The sequence below is a fragment of the Eschscholzia californica genome, unplaced genomic scaffold, assembly GCF_041429995.1.
Source record: "Eschscholzia californica isolate CP2 unplaced genomic scaffold, dmEscCali1.0.p SCAF_4, whole genome shotgun sequence".
Classification (NCBI taxonomy): Eukaryota; Viridiplantae; Streptophyta; class Magnoliopsida; order Ranunculales; family Papaveraceae; genus Eschscholzia; species Eschscholzia californica.
Genome location: NW_028238461.1, coordinates 20,322,762 through 20,349,436, shown reverse-complemented (window position 1 = coordinate 20,349,436; position 26,675 = coordinate 20,322,762). Strand labels below are relative to the sequence as shown.

General features: G+C 37.5%; 4 protein-coding genes across 5 annotated transcripts; 2 read left to right on the top strand and 2 right to left on the bottom strand.

The window, feature by feature from the left end:
* Positions 1-7,258: 7,258 nt before the first annotated feature.
* LOC147543541 (uncharacterized) lies at positions 7,259-8,077 on the bottom strand. Its single transcript, XM_086635460.1, has one exon. The coding sequence runs from the start codon at positions 8,075-8,077 to the stop codon at positions 7,259-7,261; it is 819 nt and encodes a 272-aa protein (XP_086491586.1).
* Positions 8,078-8,423: 346 nt separating this feature from the next.
* LOC147543540 (nuclear receptor coactivator) lies at positions 8,424-18,084 on the top strand. Its single transcript, XM_086672850.1, has 12 exons — positions 8,424-8,716; positions 10,902-10,983; positions 11,072-11,136; positions 11,272-11,355; positions 11,780-11,860; positions 12,087-12,248; positions 12,337-12,435; positions 12,509-13,905; positions 14,734-14,957; positions 15,070-15,215; positions 15,581-15,619; positions 15,717-18,084. The coding sequence occupies exons 1-12, from the start codon at positions 8,564-8,566 to the stop codon at positions 17,817-17,819; spliced, it is 4,635 nt and encodes a 1,544-aa protein (XP_086528976.1). The 5' UTR covers positions 8,424-8,563; the 3' UTR covers positions 17,820-18,084.
* Positions 18,085-18,592: 508 nt separating this feature from the next.
* On the top strand, positions 18,593-21,145 carry LOC147543539 (putative nucleoredoxin 1). Its single transcript, XM_086672847.1, has 3 exons — positions 18,593-19,312; positions 19,520-19,999; positions 20,155-21,145. The coding sequence occupies exons 1-3, from the start codon at positions 19,214-19,216 to the stop codon at positions 20,809-20,811; spliced, it is 1,236 nt and encodes a 411-aa protein (XP_086528973.1). The 5' UTR covers positions 18,593-19,213; the 3' UTR covers positions 20,812-21,145.
* A 279-nt stretch (positions 21,146-21,424) lies between these two features.
* Positions 21,425-26,598, bottom strand: LOC147543538 (peroxisomal (S)-2-hydroxyacid oxidase GLO4-like). 2 transcript variants are annotated; one of them, XM_086672849.1, is made up of 13 exons: positions 25,881-26,566; positions 25,304-25,682; positions 24,252-24,688; positions 24,053-24,177; positions 23,894-23,940; positions 23,485-23,562; positions 23,252-23,376; positions 23,088-23,145; positions 22,817-22,879; positions 22,533-22,602; positions 22,097-22,197; positions 21,810-21,914; positions 21,425-21,735 (listed from the first exon to the last, which is right to left on the bottom strand). In XM_086672849.1, exons 3-13 carry the CDS (start codon positions 24,392-24,394, stop codon positions 21,556-21,558), a joined length of 1,095 nt encoding a protein of 364 aa, XP_086528975.1. In that variant the 5' UTR covers positions 24,395-24,688; positions 25,304-25,682; positions 25,881-26,566; the 3' UTR covers positions 21,425-21,555. The 2 variants fall into 2 exon arrangements, with proteins under 2 accessions (XP_086528975.1, XP_086528974.1); XM_086672848.1 differs by lacking the exon at positions 25,304-25,682 and having other exon boundaries at positions 24,252-24,399; positions 26,427-26,598.
* Positions 26,599-26,675: the final 77 nt, after the last annotated feature.

Below are 26,675 nucleotides of genomic sequence, written 5' to 3'. Positions count from 1 at the left end.
GTGTTCTATTACACTTTTTTTTTTTGTTGAAAGGTAGTACATTAACATAAAGAGTCTATTACAATAAACCAAGTAAAAAAACAAAACTACAATAAGTAAAGTAGTAAAACAAAATAACAGAACTGAAGAAGTGCATAATATAACTCCGATTTGTAGAGCAGTCTTCATTCTATAGCTTGCGAGGCTGGCAGCTCTTCTTGAGAAAGATATAATCTTTGATCTTGAGAGTCCATCTGATTGATTTAAAGATGAAGCTCGTACCTAACTTCCTGTAACACTTAAGATGGATTAAACATACATCCAAAGTTTCACGAAGAAACGAGGATGTCTACAAGATGGAATCATTAGATGATTCCGGGTTATCCCGCCAGTATTCTCCATATACAGAGACCATATATCATCGAATTCTACGAAGCAGAACAGTTCAGACACCTGGTAAATGGGATCTCCATCATAGCCCAATATAAATACCCAGCTAATCCGACAAATGATCGCAATAAAATTGCGAAAAGGGGTGGAAGTGAACATGTTGCGGAACTTGAATTCAGAGTTAAATCTATTTGATAACCAAAGAGAAATGTAATCAACAAGACAAAAGTAATCAACAAAAAGTGAGTTGGAAGATAAGCAACATAATTTGCATGACGAAGCTGGAGATTAATTGTCGACGTAGAGTGTCGATCGGGGTCGAAGGGAAAGTTGAGATGAATGCTTTTTATAACTGGTCTGATTGATAGGCATAAGTGTTCGGCAAATGGACGGTTAGTGTTCCTAAACTGATTTCGATTCAAGATGGGTGAAACTAGAATGGATAGCCGATCAAAATGATCGTAAGTAGATCGACAACAATGATACTCTATATAACTAGGAAAAGATAAATGATCGAAGTAGGCATAAAGGTTCAACATGATAAATGGATTGACAGGGACGAGCTCAGGATATACAATAGAGGTACATGACCTTAGAGGTCTGCTAAGATGGCAAAGAAAGATTAAAATTAAGGTTTGTTCATTGGTGGATATGAGTTGGAGGAGAAAAAACCTCACTTGATGAGCTATAAGCTCGACCACAGATTTCACCTAAAATTCACATGCAAGAACAGATTTAAGTGAAAAACAAAGATAAGTAGACATTAGGAAATCTAATGCCGAGATTAGCTTTAAAAAAGGTCAGGTTTGTGCACTGCACGGTACTGAACCAATATGTCAAGGTTAGATTTTGAGTAATGAAGCAAACTAAGTTAACCTTAAATCAAGACCTAACAGCAGTTAAGACATGCATGCTTTCTTCCCGCTGATAACACAGATAATGTCTATAGGGTGAACACTAAGCTACTGAATAAGGATGCTAAAGAGATAAAGATGGAAGCACAATCCAGATCTGATTTTAATGAGAGGTAACTAGTGAAAGAAAAAAGCTAACACTGAAATCTAGGGTTAAGCGTGAAACATCCCTGTTATCCAAGATCGATGATGGTGGTGATGCTAGTCGTTCTTGACTGATTGCTGCCCTCTTAGTTGAAGTTGTTGGTCTTCGACAAAAGATCTAATCTATTCTGTTCGTTGGAGGTTGCCATTGATTGTTGTTGTAATGATTATTTAGGGTTTATTATTGATTGAGGTGGTTGCATGTGTGTTAATGAAAGCTGGAGATTGAGATTGAGGGGGCGTCTTCTTGTTGCTAGGGTTGGATTTGAGGAAAAAAGAGTGGGAAGAACTTGAGATCTGACTGACGTCAGCCGGCTCTCTCCCTTTCTCTTAAAAAACCCCTGTGTTTTTCCTACTTTCACCTGAATCGAGTTTTGTGTTCTATTACATGAAGGTGCAAAATGAGATTTTCATATTCAGTTAGGGTTCTTCTTCAAACAAGATTTGATGCCTTATTTCCCCAACACCTAATTTTTACTTCTTTAATGATGTGCTTGGAAGAAGAAATCATGAAACCACTGATTCATTATTCCATATGATTTTTTTGGTTTGTTTGGTAGTAAGTATGCTAAGATCTCTCATTATTCTTTTTAAAATGCATATTTAATTTTTTGAAGAAGTTGTTTTTTCGAAATACTATTTTTTCCGAAAAATCGTAGGTTTTTTTTCTTCAGAAAATCGTCTTTTTAGAAACCTTTTTTTCCTCGTTTTTTCTCAGGAAAACAAACAAACAATTTTTCCGGAAACCTTTTTTCACACGAACAGTTTTTCCACGAAACCTGTTTTTCAATATTTTGAAAAAAACAAACGGTTTCTGAAATAATATGTTTCCACAAAATCCGGTTTTTGAAAAAAAAAATAGTGTTCCAAGAGACAAGTTTTTTCCTGGAAAAAAATTTATTTCTTAAAGAAACTGTTTCATAAAACAAAAAGGGTTATCTCCAAATAGCCCCCAACTTTATGACCAGCTTACTGCCTAGCCCCCTACTTTATAAAAAAATACCCAGATGGCCCATTTTTTCAGTTACCGTTATATGTCCGTTAACTATTCATCACCTCTCTCTCCTCCATCTCACCACCTCTCTCTACCACCTCATCGTCTTCACCGACGAAGGTCGCCGACCGACCAATTTTTCGGCTTGCAACCTTCAAACATATAAAAAAAAAACTTTTTTTCTCTCTCTTCTACTTCCTCTTCCTCTCCTTTTCTCGCTCTAAAAACTCTCTCATCATTTCTTTCTCTTTTTAACCATTTCATGTTCCCCATTATTTCCTTCTCTAAAAAAATTTCATCTCTCTTTCCAAATTATTTCTCTCTCCAAATATTACAATTGAAAAGAAAAAAATCATAGAAATAGTTAATTACATTACTTTATGAAGTTATTTAGAATTGATTATGAAATTATTCAGAAAGAAATTTAATCCCAATAGGAAGAAATTGATATAGGATAATTTCCAGGGCCAGTTCAGATAATACCACCGTATTGTATCCTCAAGGCGGCTCGTTTCAAGTTTGAACTCCAAAAACACCAAATCTTTATCTGACCTACGAAACCAATCTCAAGAAGAAGAAATTGATATAGGAAATTAGTACAGATTCAATTACTAAACCAATCTCACCTCCTTCATTTCTCATAAACACAAAAAAATTGGTAAAATTCATTAGGTGTGAGAAAAAACCGAACCAATTGGCCGAATCAAACCAAGTCGAACCGCACCGATCAATTTTTAGGCCGAACCGGTTACCGTTCGACTCGGTTCGGGCAAAAAACCGAACAACCCAAAATCAGTTTGGTTTGGCCTCGACTTGAGTTTCTAGAAACCGCCCAAACCGAACCGACCGAACTCTAAGGAAAAATGAAATAATAATTTTGTACAGTTAGAAAATGTTAAACTAAAAAGGAAAAAATTAAAAAAAAAACCCTAATCTAAGTCTTCCATACTATTATCCATCCTCCTTCCTAGTTGTTGTTGTCGCCTTCATCAACCACCTATTCAACTTGATTGAAAGGTTTTAAAGGCAAGTCTTCACTGATTTTCTATTTACCACAACCCATTCTTAGTTAGTAACTTAAAATTATAAATTTTGTATTCACACTTCTACTTTTTTTTTTGTAATGGTGGAAAAGTACGATGAATTTTTAATTTTCATTCTCGGCATATGTAATGGCGGAAAAGTATGATGGGTTCTTAATTTTTATTTTCGACATATGTAATGAAATGAATAACATTAGTTTACAATTTTCTCTAAATTGTGTTCGGCTAAACCTATCAATCGAACTCAACCGAGCCGAACTAAACCGAATCGAACTAAACCGAATCGAACCACGTCGGTCGGCCGAATGATTGGCTCGACTTCGGCCGACGATTTAGTCAAACCGTCACTTATCGGTTCGGCTTCGGTTCGAGCTAAAACCGAAAAAAAACCGACCGATGCTCACCCCTAAAATTCATCATCGTTACACGTAAAGATCCTAAAAGTAATAAAAAGTGGTTTGTTAATGCTTTGAATTTTGATCAAATTCAACGATCCCTTGATGCAACCACCATACATCTGATTATTCTGGAGAGAAAGTGAAATAAACCATACCCACATATATGATTATTCTAGAGTGAGAAACAAATAAAGGATTTGTGAAGGAAGTTTAGATGCATTAGACGTAGTTGGAGATCAGATTCCATACCATTTCAGATGTCCGATCTCTTCAGAGCTTATGCGAGATCCAATTACCGTGATCAGTCGACTTCAATCCAATCTTAGTCACGACTAACTGTTATTTGTCGACTCAAAGGAATCGCTTGTGATACAGATAAAAATTGGTCTTTAATTTCATCTTATAATCCTCAAGATACTTCAATTTCCATTATCTTCTACGGCAAAGAATCTGAGTGAAATGAGTTCATTCATTAATCAACTACGTTACTCGTTATATTTCACAGACCTTCAGATCTGGATTTTCTCATGAAAAAAGGAGAGGAAGAGAGAGAAACCAAGAGGGCGAAGAAGAGAGATTTGTTTTTTCTTTTTTGTGTTTGAAGGTCACCATCCGGAAAATTGGTCGGCCTCAGCGACCTTTGTCGGTGAAGACGATAAGGTGGCGGGTGGATGAGGTGACAGAGAGATGTGATGAGATGGAGGAGAGAGGGGTGATGACTAGCTAACGGACATATGACGGTAACTAAAAAAGGGGGTCATCTGTGTATTTTTGATAAAGTAGCTAGGGGGTTAGGCAGGAAGCTGGTCATAAAGTTGGGGCTATCTGGGAAATAACCCAAACAAAAACAGTTTTCGGGAGAAAAATGAGTTCTGAAAAAAAAAATACGATTTCAGAAAAAAAGATTTCGGGGAAAAAAATGATTTTTTGAAAAAGAAGAAGAAATTTTTCTTAAAAAACGATGATGGACATCACAAAAAGTTCGTCTCTTTCCTCCAACAACCGTTTTCTTCTCTTGCAGAGAGTTATCCAAATCTTGTAGTTTTTCGGAGGAGGGATCCCTCCTCCGGAATTTCTTCTTTTTATTTAGTTTATCTTTTAGATCTACTATTTCATACCCCACTCAGAAACCCTAATTTTCAATAACGTCCTCTCTACAAATCCTTATTTTCATTCACTGTGTGTAATTCCTTTTCCTTTCAGATTCCGCTAATTTTATTAGAGATTAGGGTTAGTATTAGTTTTATTTATATATATTGAGAAGAAGAAATTAAAACTAAAGCACAGGAATAAAAGAAAAAAGGGGATATAGGATATGTATAAATATCGAGGAGGAGGTGTTGGATCGAAGTCTCAGATTTCTACGCTTAATGGTAAACGGATCAGTGATGCCATAGATAAAAATTTGCGAAATCATCACCATCCACTTCAGAGGGAGCAGTTACTGACGATCTCTCGTTACTTCAACACTCCGCGGCTTTATCGAAGATGATCAATCAACTACAACAACGCAAGTCGAGAGGGATGTAAATTAGTATTTTCAATATATTAGTATAATAAAATTTTATATTGTCGACCTTTAGGATCTTTTTATTCTCGATCTTAAGGATCTCTTTTGTCGATCTTTAGGGTCTTTTCTTTGAGTCTATGTCTTGTCAATTCCTTCCCCTTCATGAATTAATTTTCATTCAAAAGTTCTGTGAACTTTACTTATGTAACTCTCATGTAGTTCTCAGAGAAATAAGAATTATCTACCATGTAATTTTGTGATCGTTATAACTTATGAATGATATTATGGTTTTACTAAAAAAGGTATGAAATTTGGGCTAGTAATCCACAACCTTAGCAAATCTTAGGGAGTATGAGATTTTTGTCCAATACAAATTTTGGACTTAGGAATCCTTAAGATTCAAGTGTTTTAAGATTTTTGGTGGCTAAACATACTAAGGAATCTTGATTCCTACCAAATCTCATTTTTTATCAGAATCCTACATCCACCATATATTTCTTTTAGAGATGGGAAAAATTTAAACTTTAGTATTTCAGTATAAATACAATGAAATATACATGTTACCACTCATTCAAAGTGAGCTTCACACTCCACCTTCTCCTTCTTTGGCTTCATTCTTTCTCTTTTCTTTTCTCTCCTTTCTTTGATCATATTCATCCACCTTCACTTCTGAATAGTCTGTCATTTTTATCCACCCCTTTCCTACTTCACCGCTTCTCATTTTCATCTAACATTTGTAGAAGATGTGTGTTATAATAATTTAATCTGGTCGAGCATGGGGTGGGGGGGAGGGGATACTTCGAATTTGATCAGGGACGATTTTTCCTTATTCTTATTTTATCTAGTTTTATCGGCATAACAAATGATCTCAGTCCGGTTGTTGATTAAAAAACTCTAGTTTCTATTAAGTATTCATGTAGATTTACATAATCATCCGTTTTTATATAACACACAATATTTTTTCCTGACCGCAGTATAAATTTGTCTTACGTCCTTTGTTTGCTTTGATTGTAGATGTCAGTTGCATCCTCTTATGTATTCCCTCTAACTTTTGATAGTTAAAATACCTATTTCTATTGACTAATATAATTTGAGGTTGAATTTTGTACTCCTCTATTTTATCCTCTTAATATAATATAATGGTTTTGAATCCTCATTAAGGTTATTCTTACCCTCTTAAATTATCCCATGTGAATTTGGATGTAATAGGAAATCAGACCCAAATCTAAATAATATTTAAAAAAAATCATTTTGTGAGCATACGATTTTACTTCCGAAATCAACGTGAAAAATATTTTTGAAAATTTCTGAACAAATTTTTGTTTTCTCTCAACCATTTTGTAAATTTCTGAACAAATTTGTTTTTGCTCAAAAATTATTTTGCAAAAACATTTCGCATTTTATCTTTTGCATTTGATAAACACAGCCTGACACTAACATTTTTCAATTTGTCTTGTAACTAAAGAAAAAAATAGTTTCCGCATTTTTTGTTTTGTTTTTATAGAAACATTTAGACTAATGCGTTTTTATTTGCCTTTGCAAAAATTAAAATTTTATGCATATTATCCTTTTTATTTGACATATTTTGGTTGATGCATTGTATATGTTGTTAACAACATAATTATGTATGTTGTCAACATTTTTATAACAAGTCAGGACAACTATATATGTTGTCAACATTTTATAACAAGTCAGAACATTATTGCATAGAAGGGTAAAAAAGAAATTATGAAAAAAAATATGACTGTCTTGTTTTTTTTTTAGGGAAAGCAAATACATTTATCCGAAAAGATACAAGAGTAGTACATGAAAGGCCAAAAAAAGACTAATGTCCTTCAGGGACTAATTAGTATAAAGTTAACAACAGGGATTAAATTAAGACTCTGTCACCCACTTAATGCTGAAGCGGCAAGATCGTGTGCGTCCATATTGTACTCTCTGCGACAGAAAGACCACGTGATGTGGAAGCAGCTTGCCATTGCACGTGTTTCGGCAAGATCCACCGATAGTTGCCAAGGGACCGTCGGATCCTCGTCTTTGAGATACTCGATTAGGGTTTTAGCATCTGTTTCAAGTATAAAAGAGACCAGCCCCATTTCCTCCGCCAAGAGCAACCCTAATTTGACTCCTTGAATCTCACTGTGGAGAGGCGATTTGGGGGTAAAAGTTGAGCTCTTACAGTGAAGAATCGATCCCGAGTCGTCTCTTGCTATAGCTGCTGCCGAAGCTCCATTGATTTGAAAAGATCCGTCCGTATTTATTTTGATCTGGTTTATTGGGGGAGGTAACCAAGCTCCTTCCTGCATGTCATTAGAAGTAGATGAGGAAGTAGAAGGAATAAAAACATACCTGAGTTCATTTTTTGTGCTCCACCAACATCTCCTTAGATCTAATTTCTGACCATTGATAATGACATTATTTCTAGATTTCCACCATTCCCATAGAAGGTAAGTGTATTTGAGCCAGATATTATTAGCACTTTCTCCCATTTTAAGTAGCATTGAGAGATTATTCACCGGATTCATTCCTAATTGTTGCAGCTCTTCATCTTCAGTGGTTCGAATTAAATCTTTAAAACACAAGCATTCGCCAAATAAATGCTCAGTTGATTCAACTTCGGTCGTGTGACAGAGGCGACAAGTCTGAGGTAAATGGGGCATTCTTCTTCTAATATTTGTTAAAGTTGCATTACCATTATGAACCATCTTCCAAATGAACATTTGAACTTTCGGTGACATAGTGGTTTTTTTCCAAAAGAGTTTCCATGGGAACTCATAGGCTGTAGTCGACAGAATGGGTAAAGATTTTATCTGTTTATAGTATGACTTCGGTGACTGTCTTGTTAACAACATAATTATATAGGTTTTTTCGTCTAAATTTTGTGCTTCTCGGTCATTTTTTCATCCTAGTTCAAGCCACCCTGCCCTCACAATTGTGGGTTAAAGTCGGGTATCGAGTCCGATCCACGTGAAATACTTTGGGTTAGAGTCGGGTATCTAGTCGACCCGACCCGACCCACATGAAATGCCTGAGGAATAAATCGCGTACGGCGTATATATGTGTTCTCTCTCTAGCTTTTCTCTCTCTAGCAAATCAATTTTTCCCAACTCTCTCGTCTCTCTCACTCACGACTATCTGATTTTCATGTTGATTTCTCGAGCTTCAAATTAGAGGAAGAAAACCCTAAAAAAATGGGCATCTCCTTCAAGGTTTCAAAGACCGGAACTAGGTTTCGCCCTAAATTTATTCAATCCGAAGATCTTCAAGACAACAGTAACGAGGATGCAAAAATCCCGGTTGTCCCTGGTATTTTATCGACTTCAATCACAACTCAAAAAACCGAGGTATTTACAAACTCAAAATCCCTAGTCTTTCCCTCAATTTCTCTCGTAAAATTCATGAATTCCTTAAAATCTTCTTTCATTGTGTGATTCTCTATAGTAAAGTTCAGATCTTTTGGTAGGAAAATTCATGCATTTTGATGGAATTGTGAAGATTTTCTTTTAAGAAAGTTTGGGTATTTTCTTAGTTATGAAGTTTAAGATTTTTTCTTGTTTCTTTGACCGTGAGTTTTAGGAGAATGATTTTAATTTAGGTTAGGTTATATTAGAATCAAGATGTGCTTCTATCTGCTCAGTTGGTTGGTTCATCTCTGGTTTGAGTTTGAGCTAAAAGATGCCTTCTTTCATTTCTCTAATACATAAATGAACTTCTAATTGAACTTGGAAACTAGATTCTAGTTTAAAAGTACTAGCAATTAATCACCTAACTATAGATAGACTACCTAAAAATTTCAAAGTTTCAACTTTCAAGTGAAACTAAATGCTCTACATTAATAATCGTACTACCCTTTTCTTAAAGTGTAACCTAATTGTGTTATATGATCTCTTCAATTGTTCATACAGATGTACTTTTGAAGTTTTTTTTTCGTATTTAATTGGCTTGCAGAAGATCTTTGTGTGTTGAAGTTCATATTTGAGTATGTTGTCTAGTTGATGCATTGATGTCATCAAAACATAAAAAAAATAAAAATTATCCTATAGATGTCGTAGAGAAATTTAACAATGAATCAATGACTGCATAAATTGTGTACACCATAGTCTTGTATAAGTTGTTGAGTAGTTGTAATTATTTCGCTTGTTTATGATGCTATTGATTGAAGGTGATTTAGTTACCTATGTTTCTCATACGAGATTGTGATAATGAAGCTGCATTTCGTTGTTTATAAATTCTTCATATAACGAAATCAATATAACTATTCCATATATAGTAGATTTAGAAGAGGATCACAAATAAAAACGCATAAATCAAATACCATATAATCCTTAATGAAAAGAAAGAAACTCAAGCAATAGCTCTAAATATTAGCTTCAAAAATATTATAAAGGAATAAAATATCTTTGGGACCTCTTACACCTCACGCCATTTAATGGGGCATTTGGAAAGCTAGGAACATCCTTTAGGGAGAGCATCAAATTGACCTTTCTTACTTCGCTTCTCTTTTCGGAAAGTGTGGAAATTGGATGCAGCAAACATCCTTTAGGGATTTTATGACAAATTGGGAGGCTATCTTTGCAAATTTATAATTTTAGCCCGTTATGTTCGGTTGTCTTTCTTCTTGTATTTTGTTTTTCTAATATATTGGTTCTCTCACTTTCAAAGAAGTATTGGTTTGAAGAACGCACTTGCCGGACCTTAGAGACTTAAGAGGAGAAGTAAGAGGAGAGAAGAATGAACAAGATGAGAAATGGAAGAAATAAGAGAGATGAGTGAGAGAGAGAGAGAGAGAGAGAGAGAGAGAGAGAGAGAGAGAGAAAGAGAAAGAGAAAATGTACAATTAAGTAGAGTTTCATAATTGATATGCCCAGTTCTCCTTTGCTATAGAATTTGTAATTTCTGTACCTACCCAAGTGGCACCTACTTATACAAGAAAAGGGTTTCGGCTGTAAAATTTTGGGTTGCTGTAGAAGCAACTGGTAAGCATGACCTTTCCCCTTCTGGGCGAACTTCCGTTACGGGATTTTCTTCCTACTTGTTGACTATATTTATTGGGTTTTAGTTTTCAAAAATGCGATCCTAAACTTGAAGAGCCAACTCTTTGCATTAGAGTTGTGATTCCATATAAACTTCTTATGACCTGTATTGGGCAATTACTTTTTGTGAATTTTCTTGACTCAGTAAGTAGTTAGATTTTTTGGATATGAAATTGAACTTGTTCCATCATTAAGAAGTTTGAACTCAGCATTTAGTTGTATAGATAGGAATTACCGAATGAAGGGAATAATAGCTCACAGCACGACCATCCAGTATAATATGTGTCATTGCCGGTTCATCTTATTTATATCATCCAAAAGAAGGTATTTTACGGGACAAATAGATGCTGCATGTAGTTGTGTACTTGTGTGGAACCTGGCAGTGTCTTCTTATACGGCAAATTTGATGAGCTGATTTGTGAACCATGAATCTATGGCATATGGTGTTCTAGTCGTGTACTGTTAGTTTCTATCTAATTGGACTTCATTCAACTAGGGTTATGCCAATGAGATGGCTGAGGATGTAGCTGGTGTCTCTGGGTCGTCCTCGTGCTCTGGTGGACAGCTTATTTCTGCAGGTAAAAAAAATCCTAATTTATTTATTGACTTAGTTGGTCTTCTTCGATTGCGAACTCCGTAATTTCTGAATGTTCCTCTTTTGAATAGAGCATGAAGTCTCCTTCACGTTGAACCTCTACCAAGATGGATATATAATCAGAAAGCCTTCAGAGGTTAGCTAATACCTTTATCTATTGATAACTAGTGAAAGAGAGATGTATTTAAATGAAAATGACCAAGAAATGGTTCGTAGTTGCCTTTTATATGGCATGTTGGTCCTCTAAGATTGTGGATATCTGGAATTTCAGAAGGGAATTTCTCCTCAGGACATGGTTCAGGATTTTCAAAAATCATTGCATCCATATGACAGGGCATCCGAAACTCTATTCTCTGTAAGTACCTAGTCTTTGAACAACTTGTTTGGTTTTTTAATAACTTCGAGACCTTCTTTCTTGAGGTAAAAAGTACCATCTTGTCCTCTTTCAAAAAAAGAAGCAGCACAGTTTGTGACATGGTATAATTCAGATAGATATGGAGCTAATTCTGTATTGAACCAGGGTATAGACTACTTGCAGATTATTAAAATATTTATGACAAGACATAAATTCCTGGTTTCTAAAAAGTGCTTTAATTTGTGTTTGTGTGAAGGTGTATCTCATTTTTCATCATCTCATCTTTTTAGGTTATTTGGTCAACTGGGATAGTTTAATTTACTTTCAGCAACTTACTAAAATTTGCGCTCAGTGCGTTGTGTTCTCTTAATATCTTACACTTATCTTTATCATAATTGTCCTTACTTGTATTATGTTTATGGAGGCAATCGAGTCAGGTCGGCTGCCAGGAGATATCCTAGATGACATACCCAGCAAGTATTTTGATGGGACACTGGTCTGTGAGGTGAGCGGCTCTGACAATTACTGTTCTCAGTTCGTAATGATCGTCGAATGATTTTCGAAGAACTTTATGGAAAGATGTTTTTGGTTTATGTCTTCGTGGTCTCCCGGTGAAATATGAACTGCACTCTATTCGCCTTCACCTATGGAGAAGGTTCAAACTTGTACGTCCAAAGAGTCAAGATTTAGTGACTGGGATTATCTAATTCTAATTTTTTTCTCCATTCCAGGTTCAGGATTACCGCAAGTGTCCATCTGAACCAGGCAATGCTGTTTCCGCTTCGGATCAATTACCTGTTGTTAGTAAAGTATCTCTTAGGATGTCATTGGAGAATGTCGTGAAGGACATCCCAATGATCTCAGATGACTCTTGGACTTACAGTGATCTAATGGTCAGCATGTTTCCGTCAGCCCACAATATGAGATGCTTCTTTTGTGCGGATAGCGACTAAATGTTTGAATTCTTAACCTGTGATGCAGGAAGTAGAATCAAGAATCTTGAAAGCCCTGCAACCACAGCTTTGTCTAGATCCTACACCAATGCTAGACAGACTCTGTGGCGACCCTGTTCCCTCCAAGGTATTGAATCTTATTTGTTTATGAGTTGGTAAATATGTAACTTTTACATAATTTCGGTAAGTTATTTTTGCAGCTCAATTTGGGGTTGTCTGGTCGGCAGAAGAGAAAGTTAAAGCAAATGGGAGAAGTAACAGTTACATCTAACAGTCAAACCCATGGAAAGAAAGTTCGCATTGATAGGGCACCAGAAAGCTCAAACTGCAGGTCAGGAGATTTTGGAGCCATATCAGGTGATGGTACTCAACACCTTCATGAGAATACTACTCTCCATGTTTCAAGCGGTGGCATTCAATCTTTAAGACCTAAGAACTTCAGACCAGATACTTCTTCACAATCTGTATCTATGGTACCTCACCAATCCAAGCTTCAACATGGAGGTTTATACCCAAGAATTATGCCGGATCATGTTTCTGGGTCTAATATGAATACGCCAGGAAATTTGCCTGCTGGTCGAGACTTCATGATCTCATATGCTGACTCTATGAATAATGGCGGTGGTTCTTCTCTTCATGGAAAAAGGGAAAACCAAGACGTCCAGTTAACTCCCTTCTCAAATGTTAATAAGAGATTTAGGCAAGGACAACTTGGTATAGATGGCATTTCACAACAACAAGTAGGGCAGCAGTTAGAAAACCTTCAGGGGACAGATGTACTATGGAGGAATTCAGTTTTACGTCAGCAAGCAGAACCTGGAGGTGTCCCATATGCCAGTGCTGGAGGTCAAAAGTTTTTCCCAAAGGTGCTTGAAGGGGTACCAAATCAAGAGGCTGGTGTATCCCCCTTTTATTTAGAGCAGCCAGGAATGGGACTTCATGTAAAGGAAGAGAGAATTGAAAATGATAAATTGGATAAGACAGAGTTCGTTAGAAATAGAGTTGAAGCACAAACTATAAGAACAGAAGGCAGCCAACTTGATCCGCAGCAGATGCGAGTACAACAAGGGCTACCACAGCATTCATTTGTGAGATCCCATTTCCCTGCTCAGATGCAATGGAATAGTATAGGTCAACTTGTTGAGAAAGACATGAGAAAGGACGAACAATTACAAAAAAGAAAACAAGTGCAAAGTCCACGGGTTTCATCGGGAGCTATGGTTCAATCTCCTGTATCATCAAAGTCTGGCGAGTTTTCAAGTGGTTCATTTGGACCCCAACTTGGTGCAGTTGCATCTTCTGCGTTTGGACCATCACAAAAAGCAACTGCTATGTCAGGTGCAGCAGTTGGTGCAACCCCGTCTGTGGTTTCTAGTCCAAGTGATTCCATACAACGGCAGCACCAGGCGTCACTGGCTGTCAAACGAAGATCAAGTTCTGTCCCTAAAACTCAAGCCATGAGCGGAGTTGGTTCTCCTGCTAGTGTCAGTAATATGAGTGTTCCATTGAATGCATATAGCCCATCAGTCAGCACTCCACCTTCGGCTGATCAAGTCGTTCTCGATAGGTTCTCAAAGATTGAAATGGTGACCCAAAGGTATCATATCCTTTTAATACTTCTCCACTTAACCTTTATGGATATCACAGTAATTCTTCAAAAATGATTCTCTGCATTATCTTAACCTATGGCGCAGCACCCAACATATGAGTAACAGTAAGCATGTTTCTTCTTGAAGGTTCACTGCTTATTGGTTTCTAAGTTTGATCATCGCAACTATGCCTTGTTTCTTTTTCTGCATTGTCACGTGGTTGCGTGAGTTTAGTTCCATATCTTAAAGGCAGGGGGCATGTGGGCTTTTTGTGGGTTGGGTAACCCCTTTTGATAGGCTGGTAATTGGATCGGAAACTCTAGCTAGTGATAAAAGAGTATCATAGTATACCTGACACAATTCCCGATGTCACACCCAACGCCCGTACAAGCTACTATTGTGGTTCTACAGAGTTGGACGAGGATGCCTAAAGGTATGCCCACACATAACACAGAAATTGATTCATCCATGAGGTTAGTGGGTGTAATGAGAGAGAAAGGAAACGGTACGCAAGGTTCCCTAACTGCAAACAGAGTATTCTAGGGTTTGTGTGGGGGGATATCGGAGTGTTGTGATTGTGCGGTTTAGTCACAAACTGTGGAGGCAAGGGTCTTGGAGTTTGTGTGGGTTTGGGCAACTCCAAGTCCGTGATAAGCATGCTTTACATTTATAAAAGAATACCATACGATTGGGTAGGCCCGGCATCTCAGTATAAGTTACATAGTTTGGCACCAACCTTGCATTTCTGGGTCCTGCTTCCATCTGAACTTCGCTTTCTATTAGGAAATTTAAGTCGTCTACTCTTACAGCAAACTGTCACTTGTAAAAAATTTCAGGTACCGACTCAACAATAAGAACAATAAGGTGGATAATTGTATCGTTGGCAAACCCATTGCTTATTCTACTGAACAGCTCTTATCATGTCTTTCCGACGTATCCAACTCCGAGGACTTCGATCCAACAGCTATGAAGCAAATGTCGAAGTCGCTCGTCGGTGGGAGCATGAATGTTTGTAAGACTCGTGCACTGAACTTTGTACAGCCGGAGCGTAGGCTTCAAGGTATGTTGTGTGCTGCTCCTTGTCAAATATCCAGTTTCTGTCACTTGATCAACTACTGGATTATTTGTTTTTCTTTCTCGAGTATTCCAATATTATTTTTTTCTCTGTACAGGTACCCTTGCTATTGTTCCTAAAGCACGTAACAGATTAATAATGTCGGAGAAGCAGAACGATGGCACAGTAGCAATCCAGTATGGGGACATAGATGATAGTGAACTTCTGGTTGCTGAGGATTTCATGCCCACGTTGCCTAATACTGTAAGTTTATCTTTCAACATTAATGCGAACTTTCATGAAGTGGATGCACGTCATGACATAAAGATCATATCCATTTTTTCAGCCATTCAGTGTGTGATTGGGTCATTACATCAACGTTGAACCAATCACTTTACCAATTTTGAATTGTTCGGAAAAAGAAAGTAATACCAACCACTATCTTGCCATGTATCATTCCCTATGTCTTGTAGCAGTCATTGAAATTCTTGAGTTGGTCAATATTTCAAAGAAAATGATTGTCCATTTACTTTCTTTTATCATTTTCGTTATATACTGAATGTTATTTTTTGGCTTTTGGAATGTAAGTCTCTGTTACAACTGATTCATTTCATCCAATTATGTCTCAGAATTATGCAGACTTGCTTGCTGCTCAATTCTGCTCACTGGTATGTTCCTCAATGTAGCTTTTCAATTTTACAAATTCAGTTCAAATATCTGGTCTTTTAGCATTTAATCTAAGTTGCTTGATTTTGACTTGCGTAGATGACGCGTGAAGGATTTCAATTAGCTGATGATCAAGTTAGGGCAAAACCCAGCATGAACTTTGCAATGAATAATCAATCTCAAGGCTCTGGAATCCCTTCTGATGGCGTGCCAACTGAAATGCAACGTCACCCAGAAACTGTTGCTTCTGGAGCAGCCATACCAGCTAATAGCGGAAGTGCATCTCTAAGCTCGTCCCAGAATCTTATGACCAGCTCGCATATGTTACCTCCTGGAAGCAACCAGGCCTTACAGATGTCACAGGGGTTTAGAGGGAGTGTTGTGATGCCTGCTTCACCACAGCATATGGATTCTCAACCTTCACTTCAGCAGCAACACCACCAAAACCACCAGCTCATGATTCAACAACAACGTGCTCAGATCCAGAGATCATCTATGATGCTTCCAGCAAATCCCCTCTCTCAAATGAATCAAATTGGGCAGCATTCAAATATGCAATTGGGTAACCCCATGATGAAGAAGCAGCCTTCACATCTTCAACTTCAGCTGCAGCAACAGCAGCAGACCCAGCAACAGCAGAAGACGCAGCAAACCCAGCAGTCACAACAGCAGGCGCAGCAGCAGCAGGCACAGCAGCAGCAGCAGGCACAGCAACAGCAGCAGCAGCAGCAGCAGCAGGCACAGCAACAGCAGGCACAGCAACAGCAGGCGCAGCAACAGCAGGCGCAGCAACAGCAGGCGCAGCAGCATCAACATATGCAAAGGAAGATGATGGGACTTGGAACAGCCATGGGTGTGGGAGGCATGAGCAGTAATTTGGTTGGTCTTGGAGGCTTAGGCAGCGTAATGGGCATGGGTAGTACAGTGAGGGGAATAGGGGGATCTGGAATTTCAGCACCAATTGGTCCCATATCCGGTATGGGCAGCATGGGTCAAAGTCCAATGACTCCGTCTCAAGCTTCTAACATCAACCATGTAATAAACCAACAACTTCGTGCTGGAACTATAAATGCAGCTCAGGCTGCTCTCATGTCATCGAAACTCAAAATGGCAAGCCGAGCTGGAATGTTGGGTGGCCCTCACTCTGGAATTTCTGGTATGTCAGCACCAGGGCAGATGCACCAAGGAACTGCTGGTCTTTCCATGTTGGGTCAGACACTAAACAGAGCTAACATCAGCCAATTGCAGAGGGCATCCTTGGCATCCATGGGCCCACCAAAAATGATCCCTGGGACAAATTTTTTCATGAACCATCAACAACAGTTGCAGCAACAGCAACAGCAACAGCAGATGCAGCAACAGCAACAGCAACAGCAGATGCAGCAACAACAGCTACAACCACAATTACAGCACCAAATGCAATTGCAGCAGCAATCGCAACTACAGCAGCAATCACAACTACAGCAGCAGCAGCAATCGCAACTACAGCAGCAGCAGCAATCACAACTACAGCCGCAATCACAACTACAGCCACAATCACAATTACAGCAGCAGCAGCAACATCAGCCTCAACAACAACAACAAATAGGCTCTCCACTACAAGCTGTTGTTTCATCACCTCAGGTAGGTTCCCCTTCTGCCATTTCGATCCAACAGCAACTTACCCAACAATCGCAGCAGCAGATGCAGCATCTTAGCCCACAGCAGATCAGCCAACAGGCCCAGCAGCATCTAAGCCCGCAGCAAATCAACCAGCAGGCCCAGCAGCAGATGCAACATCTCAGTCCGCAGCAGATCAGCCAACAGGCCCAGCAACAGATGCAGCATCTTAGCCCACAGCAAATCAACCAACAGGGCCAGCAGCAGATGCAGCATCTCAGCCCGCAGCAAATGCACCAACAAGCCCAGCAGCAGATGCAGCATCTAAGCCCACAGCAGATGCAACACATCAGTCCCCAGCAAATCAACCAACATTCCCAGCAGCAGATGCAACATATTAGTCCACAGCAAACCAGCCAACAAACTGCAATGAGTCCTCAGTTGAGCTCAGGTACAATGCCACCTGTAAACACTGCCAGTGCCGTAGTCGGTCCAGCAAGCCCTCAATTAAGCTCCCAAACCCTCAACTCTGTTGGTAGCATTACCAGTTCCCCAATGGAGTTGCAAGGTGTGAATAAAGCTAATTCTGTTGGTCACATATAGATGGGAATGTATCTATTTTCCTTCATGTATTTATTAGAATGATTTCTTAAAGACAGTGAATCAAGTGACAATGGAGATCAAGCATTAGTCTTCTACTAAAAACAAGATTGGAAGAAATGTGAGTCTTCCAGTTATAGTGTGATATAGTTATTCTAGTTATTTCCTTTTGTTGTTCAAGTAAGATATTGTTTGAAAACTAGTTGTGATTGATATACAGAGAACTAAAGCTATTGCAATAAAAATAATATTCTTGTTGCTTTACCAACACTTTCGAAATGATTTTATATTAAATCCAAATCCAAAGTTTTCAATGTAACCTCATTGCAGAGGAGAGAAAATTACGACTCCAAGGGCAATCAATTTTCAAAACGATTATAATTAACTTGTATTAAGAGCATTGATTGGAATTGCCCCTTTTATTTAGTGAGCAAATATCTCCGTAGACCACTGAAAACTGTAATATTTTTGTTTGTTGAAGTTCAAATCTTTTAATTGAGATCAACAAGACTCACCTTTGGACTTGATAGCCGAGTGTAAGGGAAAACAAAAATATTAAGTTGTTTAAAATTTTTCGTAATATATCGACTTCGTTGGAACTCTATGGCCAACAATGCTAGGGATACCCAAGCTCAGGCAGATCTCCTTCATGTCGGCCATATTGGCGCCTGGGTCGTCGATGCTAGGGACGGTGATTAGTCCGTTATTTATTATTGTTTGATAAATAGTCCCTCCCTCACCTTATATAGGCGTTTATGATTGTCATGGTGGTCCTCAAGCTTCACGTTTTTATTAATACCCATCTCTTCCTCACCTTCAATAGTAACTAATCTAACCTACCCAAACCCTAATTTTTCATTTTTCTTTTAATCTCCTATACGAATGAATCCATAATTTTGTTTCTTTTCAATTTTTCGGTAAATTTAAAATTGGCCTCTGAACAAGGAGGGGAGGATTATCTACTGATGTGATTAAGAAAGCTTTTGATGCAACTGAAGAGGGGTCAAACACGGTCCTGATTAAAATAAAAATATTACGAGGGACTATTTCTTAAAACAATCATAACTAACGGACCAATCTCTAATTCCGTCCCTTAGCATCAATTACCAGGCGCCAACTGGGGAAGGATTTTTTATATTTGGTATGAAGGATCAGGTGGTTTTATTAGTTACCCCATTTGGCTCCTTTTTAAGTCCCAATTTACCATCTACCCATTTTTGGTTGCTTAATAGAGACTCCCATAATATCTTTTCTAGAGACAGAAAAGGATATTTAGTTTGGGATATATATAAGAAATAAAAGGAAACATAAACCCAATTATCAATCAATATAAGAATAGATACAAAGAAGTTTTGTTTTGGGAGAGATAGAAAAGAGAGAGATTTGTAGGTGCAGGAATGGCAGAGGGTATAGGAAAGGGGAATGAATCCCAAAATTTGAGATCACTTCTTGTTACCCAAGACAGAGACTTTCTTCTCCGTAACAATGGCGATAAGGTACATCCGTTAACCAAGAATATAATATCTACGTCTTCTGTTTTTTATTTTCAATTTATTTTGATTGGGAAGAACACAAACATAACATATTTAAATGTCTTTAGGTTTCCAATCACCATATTATTGATTTTCATAATGCAAATATTTATTATCATTTCATTAAAAGATCCTTTAGTTAATTTATTTATTTATTTTGTCATATGACAGATTCTAGTATCCGAACTAGAAGGAAACATCGTAGCATTTTATATTGCTACAAAGGAATTCAGAGCGTGCCATCAATTTCAACCAATCCTAATAGAAATGTACGAAAAACTAAAAGAGAAAGGAGAAAAGTTTGAAGTAATATTTGTTAGTATGGATAATGATGAAGAATCATTCAAAAATCATTTCATGGAAATGCCATGGCTTGCTCTACCATTTGAAGACAAATGTGTAGACGAACTTCTTAGCTATTTTAAACTTCAAGCAATTCCAACGATAGCTATTATTGATAAAGATGGAAAAACCCTCACTTCCAATGCATCAAATTACATTAGTATTCATGGAATAGAAGCATACCCATTTTCTAGTGAAAAATTGTTGGAGTTAGATGAGGTTGAGAAGTTGAGAATGGAAACACAGACATTGGAGTCACTTCTTGTTTTGGATGAACTTGACTTTGTTCTTGACAAAGATGGTAATAAGGTATGATTCTAATCCATTATTATTTAAGAGCAATGATTTACTTTTGTTTACTTGAAATCAAACTAGTGGTGTCAATCGGACTAGGCCGACCCCTAACAACAGTTATTAACATGGCTAAAAATTATTTCAACCACTAACTTTGTGTTTTTCATCAGATTCAAGTAACCGAACTCGTGGGGAAAACTGTTCTCTTCTACTTCTCGAGAAAGATTTGCTCTCAATGTGTAGTTTTCACCCCGAAGCTCGTCGAAGCATACAATGCTATCAAAGCCGAGCATCCTAATGATTTTGAAACAATCTTTGTCTCGGTTGACAATGACGAGAAATCGTTCGAAGAATATTACTCTGAAATGCCATGGTTAGTTATTCCTTACAATGACAAGAGAGAAGCATCATTAAGATGTAAATTGAGAAACCATGGTACTCTGCCTCACCTTGAAGCAGTAGGACCAAATGGAAGAACTATACTAAACGAAGCAAAAGAACTAGTACTATTCTTTGGATCGAAATCGTATCCATTTGATGAAAATCGAGCGAAGGAGATGGAGGCAATGGTTGTGGAAATGGGGAAGGATTGGCCGCAGAAGGTGAAGGTTAAGCTCCATGAAGAACACGAACTTGAACGAGATCTAACGGATATGTATGTGTGCCTTGGTTGTGAAGAAGCTTGTCAAGGGTGGATATATAAGTGTGATGAGTGTGCCTTTTTCATTGATCCTAAATGTGCTTTAGAAGAGAAAGAAACATCCAAGGATGAGAATGAAGGTATTACTAATGGAAGGGTATGTGAAGGGGGAGTTTGCTTACTTTGAAGTCAGGGGTAAGACCAACTAAGGAAAATACCTATTTTCATAGGAAGCTAGGGGTAAGACCAACCAACATTTCACTTATTTTATTTTAATTTATGTTATTTTAGTTTTTTTGAGTGATTGGGTAAAATAATACTTGAATGATTATCTTATATGGTTTATGTCATTGCAACTCACTAATTCAAACCATGATCTCTTATATATGTCTAGGTCATATGTGTCAGTTGGGAAGTTAAGAGTCTTTTAAAATTGGAGGTTTGTTGTTCCAAATCTATAAACATTAAGTTGTAATGTGTTTTAGGGCAGATAATTTATTTGCAGAGGAATATTTGAAGTCTATAGACTTTGTTTATTTAGGTTTGTATCTCTTGGGTTGATGCATTTGAATGGTGAGCTATCTTAAGGCCCTATATATCTCCTAGGTTGATTCTTCCGTGTGGCGAGCCTATACCTTTCGTTTCTAATTTGTATTTTCTTTTATCTTCTTCATTTTCCGGCATCATAGTCTTTCAGTTATAGTTATATGTACTTATTCTGGCTTCTTCCTTTTGTTGTTGAAGTGAGAGATTGTTTTAGAAACTACTAGTTGTAATTGATATACGGAGAACTAAAGCTATTGCAGCAAATATAATATAGTTCATTGCTTTACCAACACCAGCAATAATTTTATATTCAATCGAGATACAAAGTCTTCAGCGCAACTTTATTGAATATGTGAGAAAATTACAACACCACGGCAATATGAATCTAGAGCAGTGAGCGGAACTTGTCTCTTTCAGTTCGTACATGGCTTCGAGTAATATCCTTAACAGAGCAACATCCAGACAGGGCCATGGTTAGTTCAAGCTCATCCCTCAACATCTCAATGACTCGTTTCACCCCATATTCTCCCTTTGCTGCTAGCCCATAGATCACTGGCCTGCCAATCTGCAATATATATGTAAATATTAAGTACAATCGTTGAGATTGTATCAGACAGTGATGAGTAAGAGAAATCATACTAGAACAGCTTTGGCACCAAGAGCTAAAGCTTTGAAAACATCTGTTCCACGCCGAATTCCTCCGTCTAAAAGGACAGGAACTTTCCCACCAACAGCATGAACCACCTGCAACTCCATCATTATCGAAATGAAACAAAATTGAATAAACTTCTCATCGATGTTATAATGTATGTCAGCTTGGATTTCAGGTGCTCCCACTTATCAAACGCAATTTCAGCCAAAAACTGTTTTGGCGAACTATTTATGATCTTCGTAAGAAACTATGATTCTTCAGAACAAGAAATTACCTCTTCAAGAACAGAAATAGTGGCTGGAACATAATCAAGCTGACGGCCTCCGTGGTTCGATACAATAATCCCAGATACTCCTACTTCCACGGCTTTCTTCGCTGTAAAGAATTAAGAATACGTACGCGGAAAAACAAGTAAGACTAGAGGCGGAACCAAGAATTTCTATTGATTGAGGCTGGTTTAAGTAGGCTACTACTCTAGTGAGTAATTGACTAGAACATATTAGCATAAACCCGAAAAAGGACCAGTAACCGATACTATTTACAAAGTAGGAAAACAATGATGAGAAAAGTTAGTAGAGAATAATATAGTATGGTCAATGAACAAAGGAATTTCAGTCTGTGTTATTTCTTTGATCTCGCAGTATAAGTCTCTAACAGGAATACATAGTATTTGGTAGGACAATTGGATGAATTAAGAGTCTTGAATTTACCATCTTCAGCAGTGAGCACCCCCTTGATCAGAATTGGTAGTTTTGTTATTGATTTCAACCATTCTATGTCCTATACAAATAATAAGATCATAAGAAACCAATATTATTGAAGAAAGAAGATGTTGCTTAAACAAATATGTCAATCCATTATGATTCAGCATTATTACATAACAAAAGAAAATTATCCATTTTCAAGATTCGATTAGGACTTCTCAAAGTTCAACAGTCGATTAATTCAATTACATCTTAAAAATGATAACCAAGATATGTTAGTAGTTTCATACCTTCCAAGTCAAAGAAGGATCTAGAGTTTGAGAGGCAAAAGCTTCAAGTTTAGAACCCTTGTCCTGTAAAGAGATGAAGAAATATGTTAAGCCGGTCGATAATTAACCATCTTCGAGTCCTTCAATTTTGTTTAAGATACTAGGACTAGTAATGAAAACTTGAAGAGATTATTCCTCTTTGTAATTTTTTGATAAGGCGAAGTCATCTATTAAATGGAAACTCTTCGGGTATTTATCGAGATAGATGAGTAAAATAGTTGAAGTAAAATACCGGAACTACTACAGATGATAGAAGACCTTCCAAATTCGTCAGTGGAGGTGAAATCATTCTGCAAATTTCATAAAATCAGATATACATAAACATAATGCAAATTCACAAAATTGAGAGAGATGAATTCATTGTGAACTTAGATAATGGGTGTATAAGAGTCTCACTTGTTCCTTATGTCAGCCTCCCTTCGACCAAGCTTTGGAGTGTCGGCTGTCAGAACAATAGCCTTGTATCCATTTTTTTCAGCTCTCTGTACTAATGTAGCCGAAATATCTCTTCGCTTATATATCTTTCAAAGAGGAACAACAAGCAACTAAATTGATAACCCCAAAATTCTAAAACTTAACACTAAATAAAAAGAAAGACTAAAAGAGAACACGATTAGAAGGTGACATACATATAACTGAAAGAACCGAACAGCGTCACAGCTAGAAGCAACCTCCTCCACTGTCCTGGTAGCCGAAAAAGATAATACCTGAAAGTAGAAGAGGTAGTTGTTAAAAACAAAATGTCTGAAGCTGGAGTTACTACATGGACAACAAAGGTCCTCGAGTCTAAAAGGGTAGTGACTCAAGAATCCATCTCGGGCGCACTTGAAGTCATTGAACCGACGACGTGCGCGGGCTCTTGCTCTTGTATCATGAGAAAACTTTTACTCTGAAAGCTCGAACACTTCGTGAGACGAGTAAGAATGTATATAACAAGCTCCCCAGGGCCTACACGGGGGTTTCAGACATAGAAAACTCGAGTCTGCTGCCCATTCAAGCATGGGAAGTAAGAAACCAAAAAGCATTCCGTATTATTACCATGATCGTGTTACATGAAGCTGCAGCTTTCGCTGTTGCAATCTCTCCTGAAAGAGGAAACATATAACCGTTATCAAAATTACAATGCAGTAGGAGAAACCATGAATTTGTTACATGAAGCTTCGAGTAATGGATTAATACTTTAAAGTTGATCCGAACCTTCAGGATGTGCTAAATTATGCATAGCAGTAGGAGCAACCATGATGGGTGAAGATATGGTGTAACCCAATATGTTGGTTGATAGATTTATTTTACTCACATCTACAAGAACTCTTGGTCGAATCCTGTCTACGATAAGCTAACGATCAATAAATGATGAAAAAAATTATTAAATACTATTATGATTTTGGTATTTTACGTGATTCGACGAAAAGCATTCACGTTTTCTTTCAACGTGTGTTGATCCTCTGCTCCTCCGGTGAAGAAATCGTAATACATCTTTGGAACAACTTGCTTTGCTATTTCTTGGAATTCACTTACATTAACTTGTTCATCATCCATTTTTGCTACAAAACATGACAAGTTCCACTTAATAATCAATAAATAAAACCTTATACCAACTATAAGTCGTCAAATATGCAGTTAGTATTTCTTGTGCAACCAGTCAGGTTTCACAACCTACAATAGTATAGTCCTTGGAACTTAGAAGTACAGTTGTATTTGTTGTCGTCAAACCAGTTAAGTTTCTCGCTCTGTAATTCGACAAAAATAGCTGAAGCGGAGTGACCAATAACACTTTCTGGTTTATTGCACCAAATAATAATAATAAATCAAAGTTAGGGAATCACGCCAAAACTGTAACGTGTAGTGGTTCAAAATTAGGGAATCTCGCTCCGTAATTGTTAGACACACCACGGCCAGCCAGGCACGGCATTGAGACGTGTCGTGCCCAGACCACAAGGTCTGGGCATAGAAACGCCCCATGGCAACGGCCCAACCATGCCGTTTCCGTGGCGGTTTCAGCTGTTGCTGTGCCGGGTCGTGGCTAATGGGTCAGTTGTTGCCAACTGTAACAAAAGGAAGCACTAAATAATTTTCAAGTCAAACGTTGTGATCTTCGTTTAAACTTTATAATCTATGTTTATTTTATTACGTACTTTATAATTTTATTAACTATTAATTTTATTAATTAATAACTACTTTCAACAAAATACCAATAATATTTGTAAATTAATTACCTGTTTCTAACGGGTTAGCGTGGTGTGGCGGGTTAGGAACGTCACTGGGCGTGGCGGGTCGTGTTTCCGTTCCTGAGGTATCGTGGTTGACGGGTCTGGGAGCTTAAAATCCCAGACCCACCACGACCCGCTTGACCCGTGACGGGTCGGCACAGCACGCGACGTTTCGTGCCGTGTTGCCTTATAAACGGGTGTGCCGATCCGTTTTCGGCCGGTACGACCCGTTGGCCACCACTAAATACGTACCTTGTTTGTTCACTATGACAAAATGAGAAACCAAATTTACTAAAAAATTAATTGTTTTAACAAGGACTCAAGGATTGGAATTTTACTCACCAATACTCATCCTCGGTGCTATACTAAAGGCTCAAAACCCCATCCTCTAGAGACTGTGGACTTCGGAAACTATTTTATGAAAATTTGATTTGATCACAGACTTTTGAGGATTTCACGCATTTAAATAAACGGAAACAAATTTGATTTGATCATTGACTTGTGAGGATGTCAAGAATTTAAGGAACCCGAAGAACCAATTATATATATTTTGGCTTTTTGCAATCTTTTTGCAATTTCTTGCAACCATTTTGTAAGTAGCTGCACTGCTGTTGCGACTCTTTACCAAACCAGTTGCAAACTTTTTGCAAACAGTTGCAAATTTCGAAAATACACAGAGAGTTGAAAGTTAAAAGAAATTGAGTGATATTTTTTTATCAAAACAAAAATTTATACAAAGTTTTGGCCAAATGAATGAAACAGGAAATTGTGTTATCCCCGTAGCAAGTGAGTAGTGAGCTAATATAGCCAAACACCACACTTCTTTAGAGGGAATAAGTCTTCTCTGGCTACTGAGGTGGCGATTCCACAAGAGCAAATTCCACCTCAGCAAAATAAAAATTACACGTAGGAAAATGAAGTATGACACTTCAAATTGCCTAGCTGGAACAAACAAATGGAGTATTGCATAAAACCGAGTAACAGTACATAAATGGGTGGATGCCACGTTATCAACCCAGTGCAGGAGAGAATAATAGACTGACAGTCTAGCAGACAATAACAACTGTCCAATGAAAAAAGTTCAATAATTTCTAATTCTTTTTTTTTTTTTTGCAATAGGTAATTTCTAAAGATTGAAATCCTTGTAATTTCATTATAGTTCTTGAAATCAATATAAACATATGCCTCTATCTGGATATGCTTCAAATTGAACAATTAACAATGAATGAAAGAGCTTATTAATTCATTGCAATTTTAATAGAATTTCTCAATAATCAATTCAGAATAATATTTTGCAACTATATTGGTAAAACTATCAAGCATCTCAAACTGGAAGTTTAGAGAGAGAAAATCTATCTTACCTTTCTATATAGATAGAGGGGAGTCTGTAGTTCCTGAAACAAAATAAACCACAGCAAGAAATGAGAGAGAGAGAGAGAGAGAGAGAGAGAGAGAGAGAGAGAGAAGGGTTGATCTGTTTGGGGAGATAATATTTTGGTGAAAACTAAAAGAAACTTGTGTTATTATCTAGTTGAGATAATAACTATTTAGGTCAAAAAAATATGCAAAATAGTTGGAAAGACACATAACATTTGGAAATTATCAAAGAG

Bases quoted from the DNA above. Each gene is read 5' to 3' on its own strand.
- LOC147543541 (XM_086635460.1), bottom strand. From the start codon at position 8,077: ATGGTTCATAATGGTAATGCAACTTTAACAAATATTAGAAGAAGAATG.
- LOC147543540 (XM_086672850.1), top strand. From the start codon at position 8,564: ATGGGCATCTCCTTCAAGGTTTCAAAGACCGGAACTAGGTTTCGCCCT. The intron at 8,717-10,901 runs GTATTTACAAAC...TCATTCAACTAG, and splicing joins TCACAACTCAAAAAACCGAG to GGTTATGCCAATGAGATGGC. The intron at 15,620-15,716 runs GTATGTTCCTCA...TGACTTGCGTAG, and splicing joins CTGCTCAATTCTGCTCACTG to ATGACGCGTGAAGGATTTCA.
- LOC147543539 (XM_086672847.1), top strand. From the start codon at position 19,214: ATGGCAGAGGGTATAGGAAAGGGGAATGAATCCCAAAATTTGAGATCA. The intron at 19,313-19,519 runs GTACATCCGTTA...GTCATATGACAG, and splicing joins TCCGTAACAATGGCGATAAG to ATTCTAGTATCCGAACTAGA. The intron at 20,000-20,154 runs GTATGATTCTAA...GTTTTTCATCAG, and splicing joins TTGACAAAGATGGTAATAAG to ATTCAAGTAACCGAACTCGT.
- LOC147543538 (XM_086672848.1), bottom strand. From the start codon at position 24,394: ATGGATGATGAACAAGTTAATGTAAGTGAATTCCAAGAAATAGCAAAG. The intron at 23,563-23,893 runs GTAATAATACGG...TTCTACTTTCAG, and splicing joins CTTCATGTAACACGATCATG to GTATTATCTTTTTCGGCTAC. The intron at 21,736-21,809 runs GTATGATTTCTC...TATATATTGCAG, and splicing joins TTGGTGCCAAAGCTGTTCTA to ATTGGCAGGCCAGTGATCTA.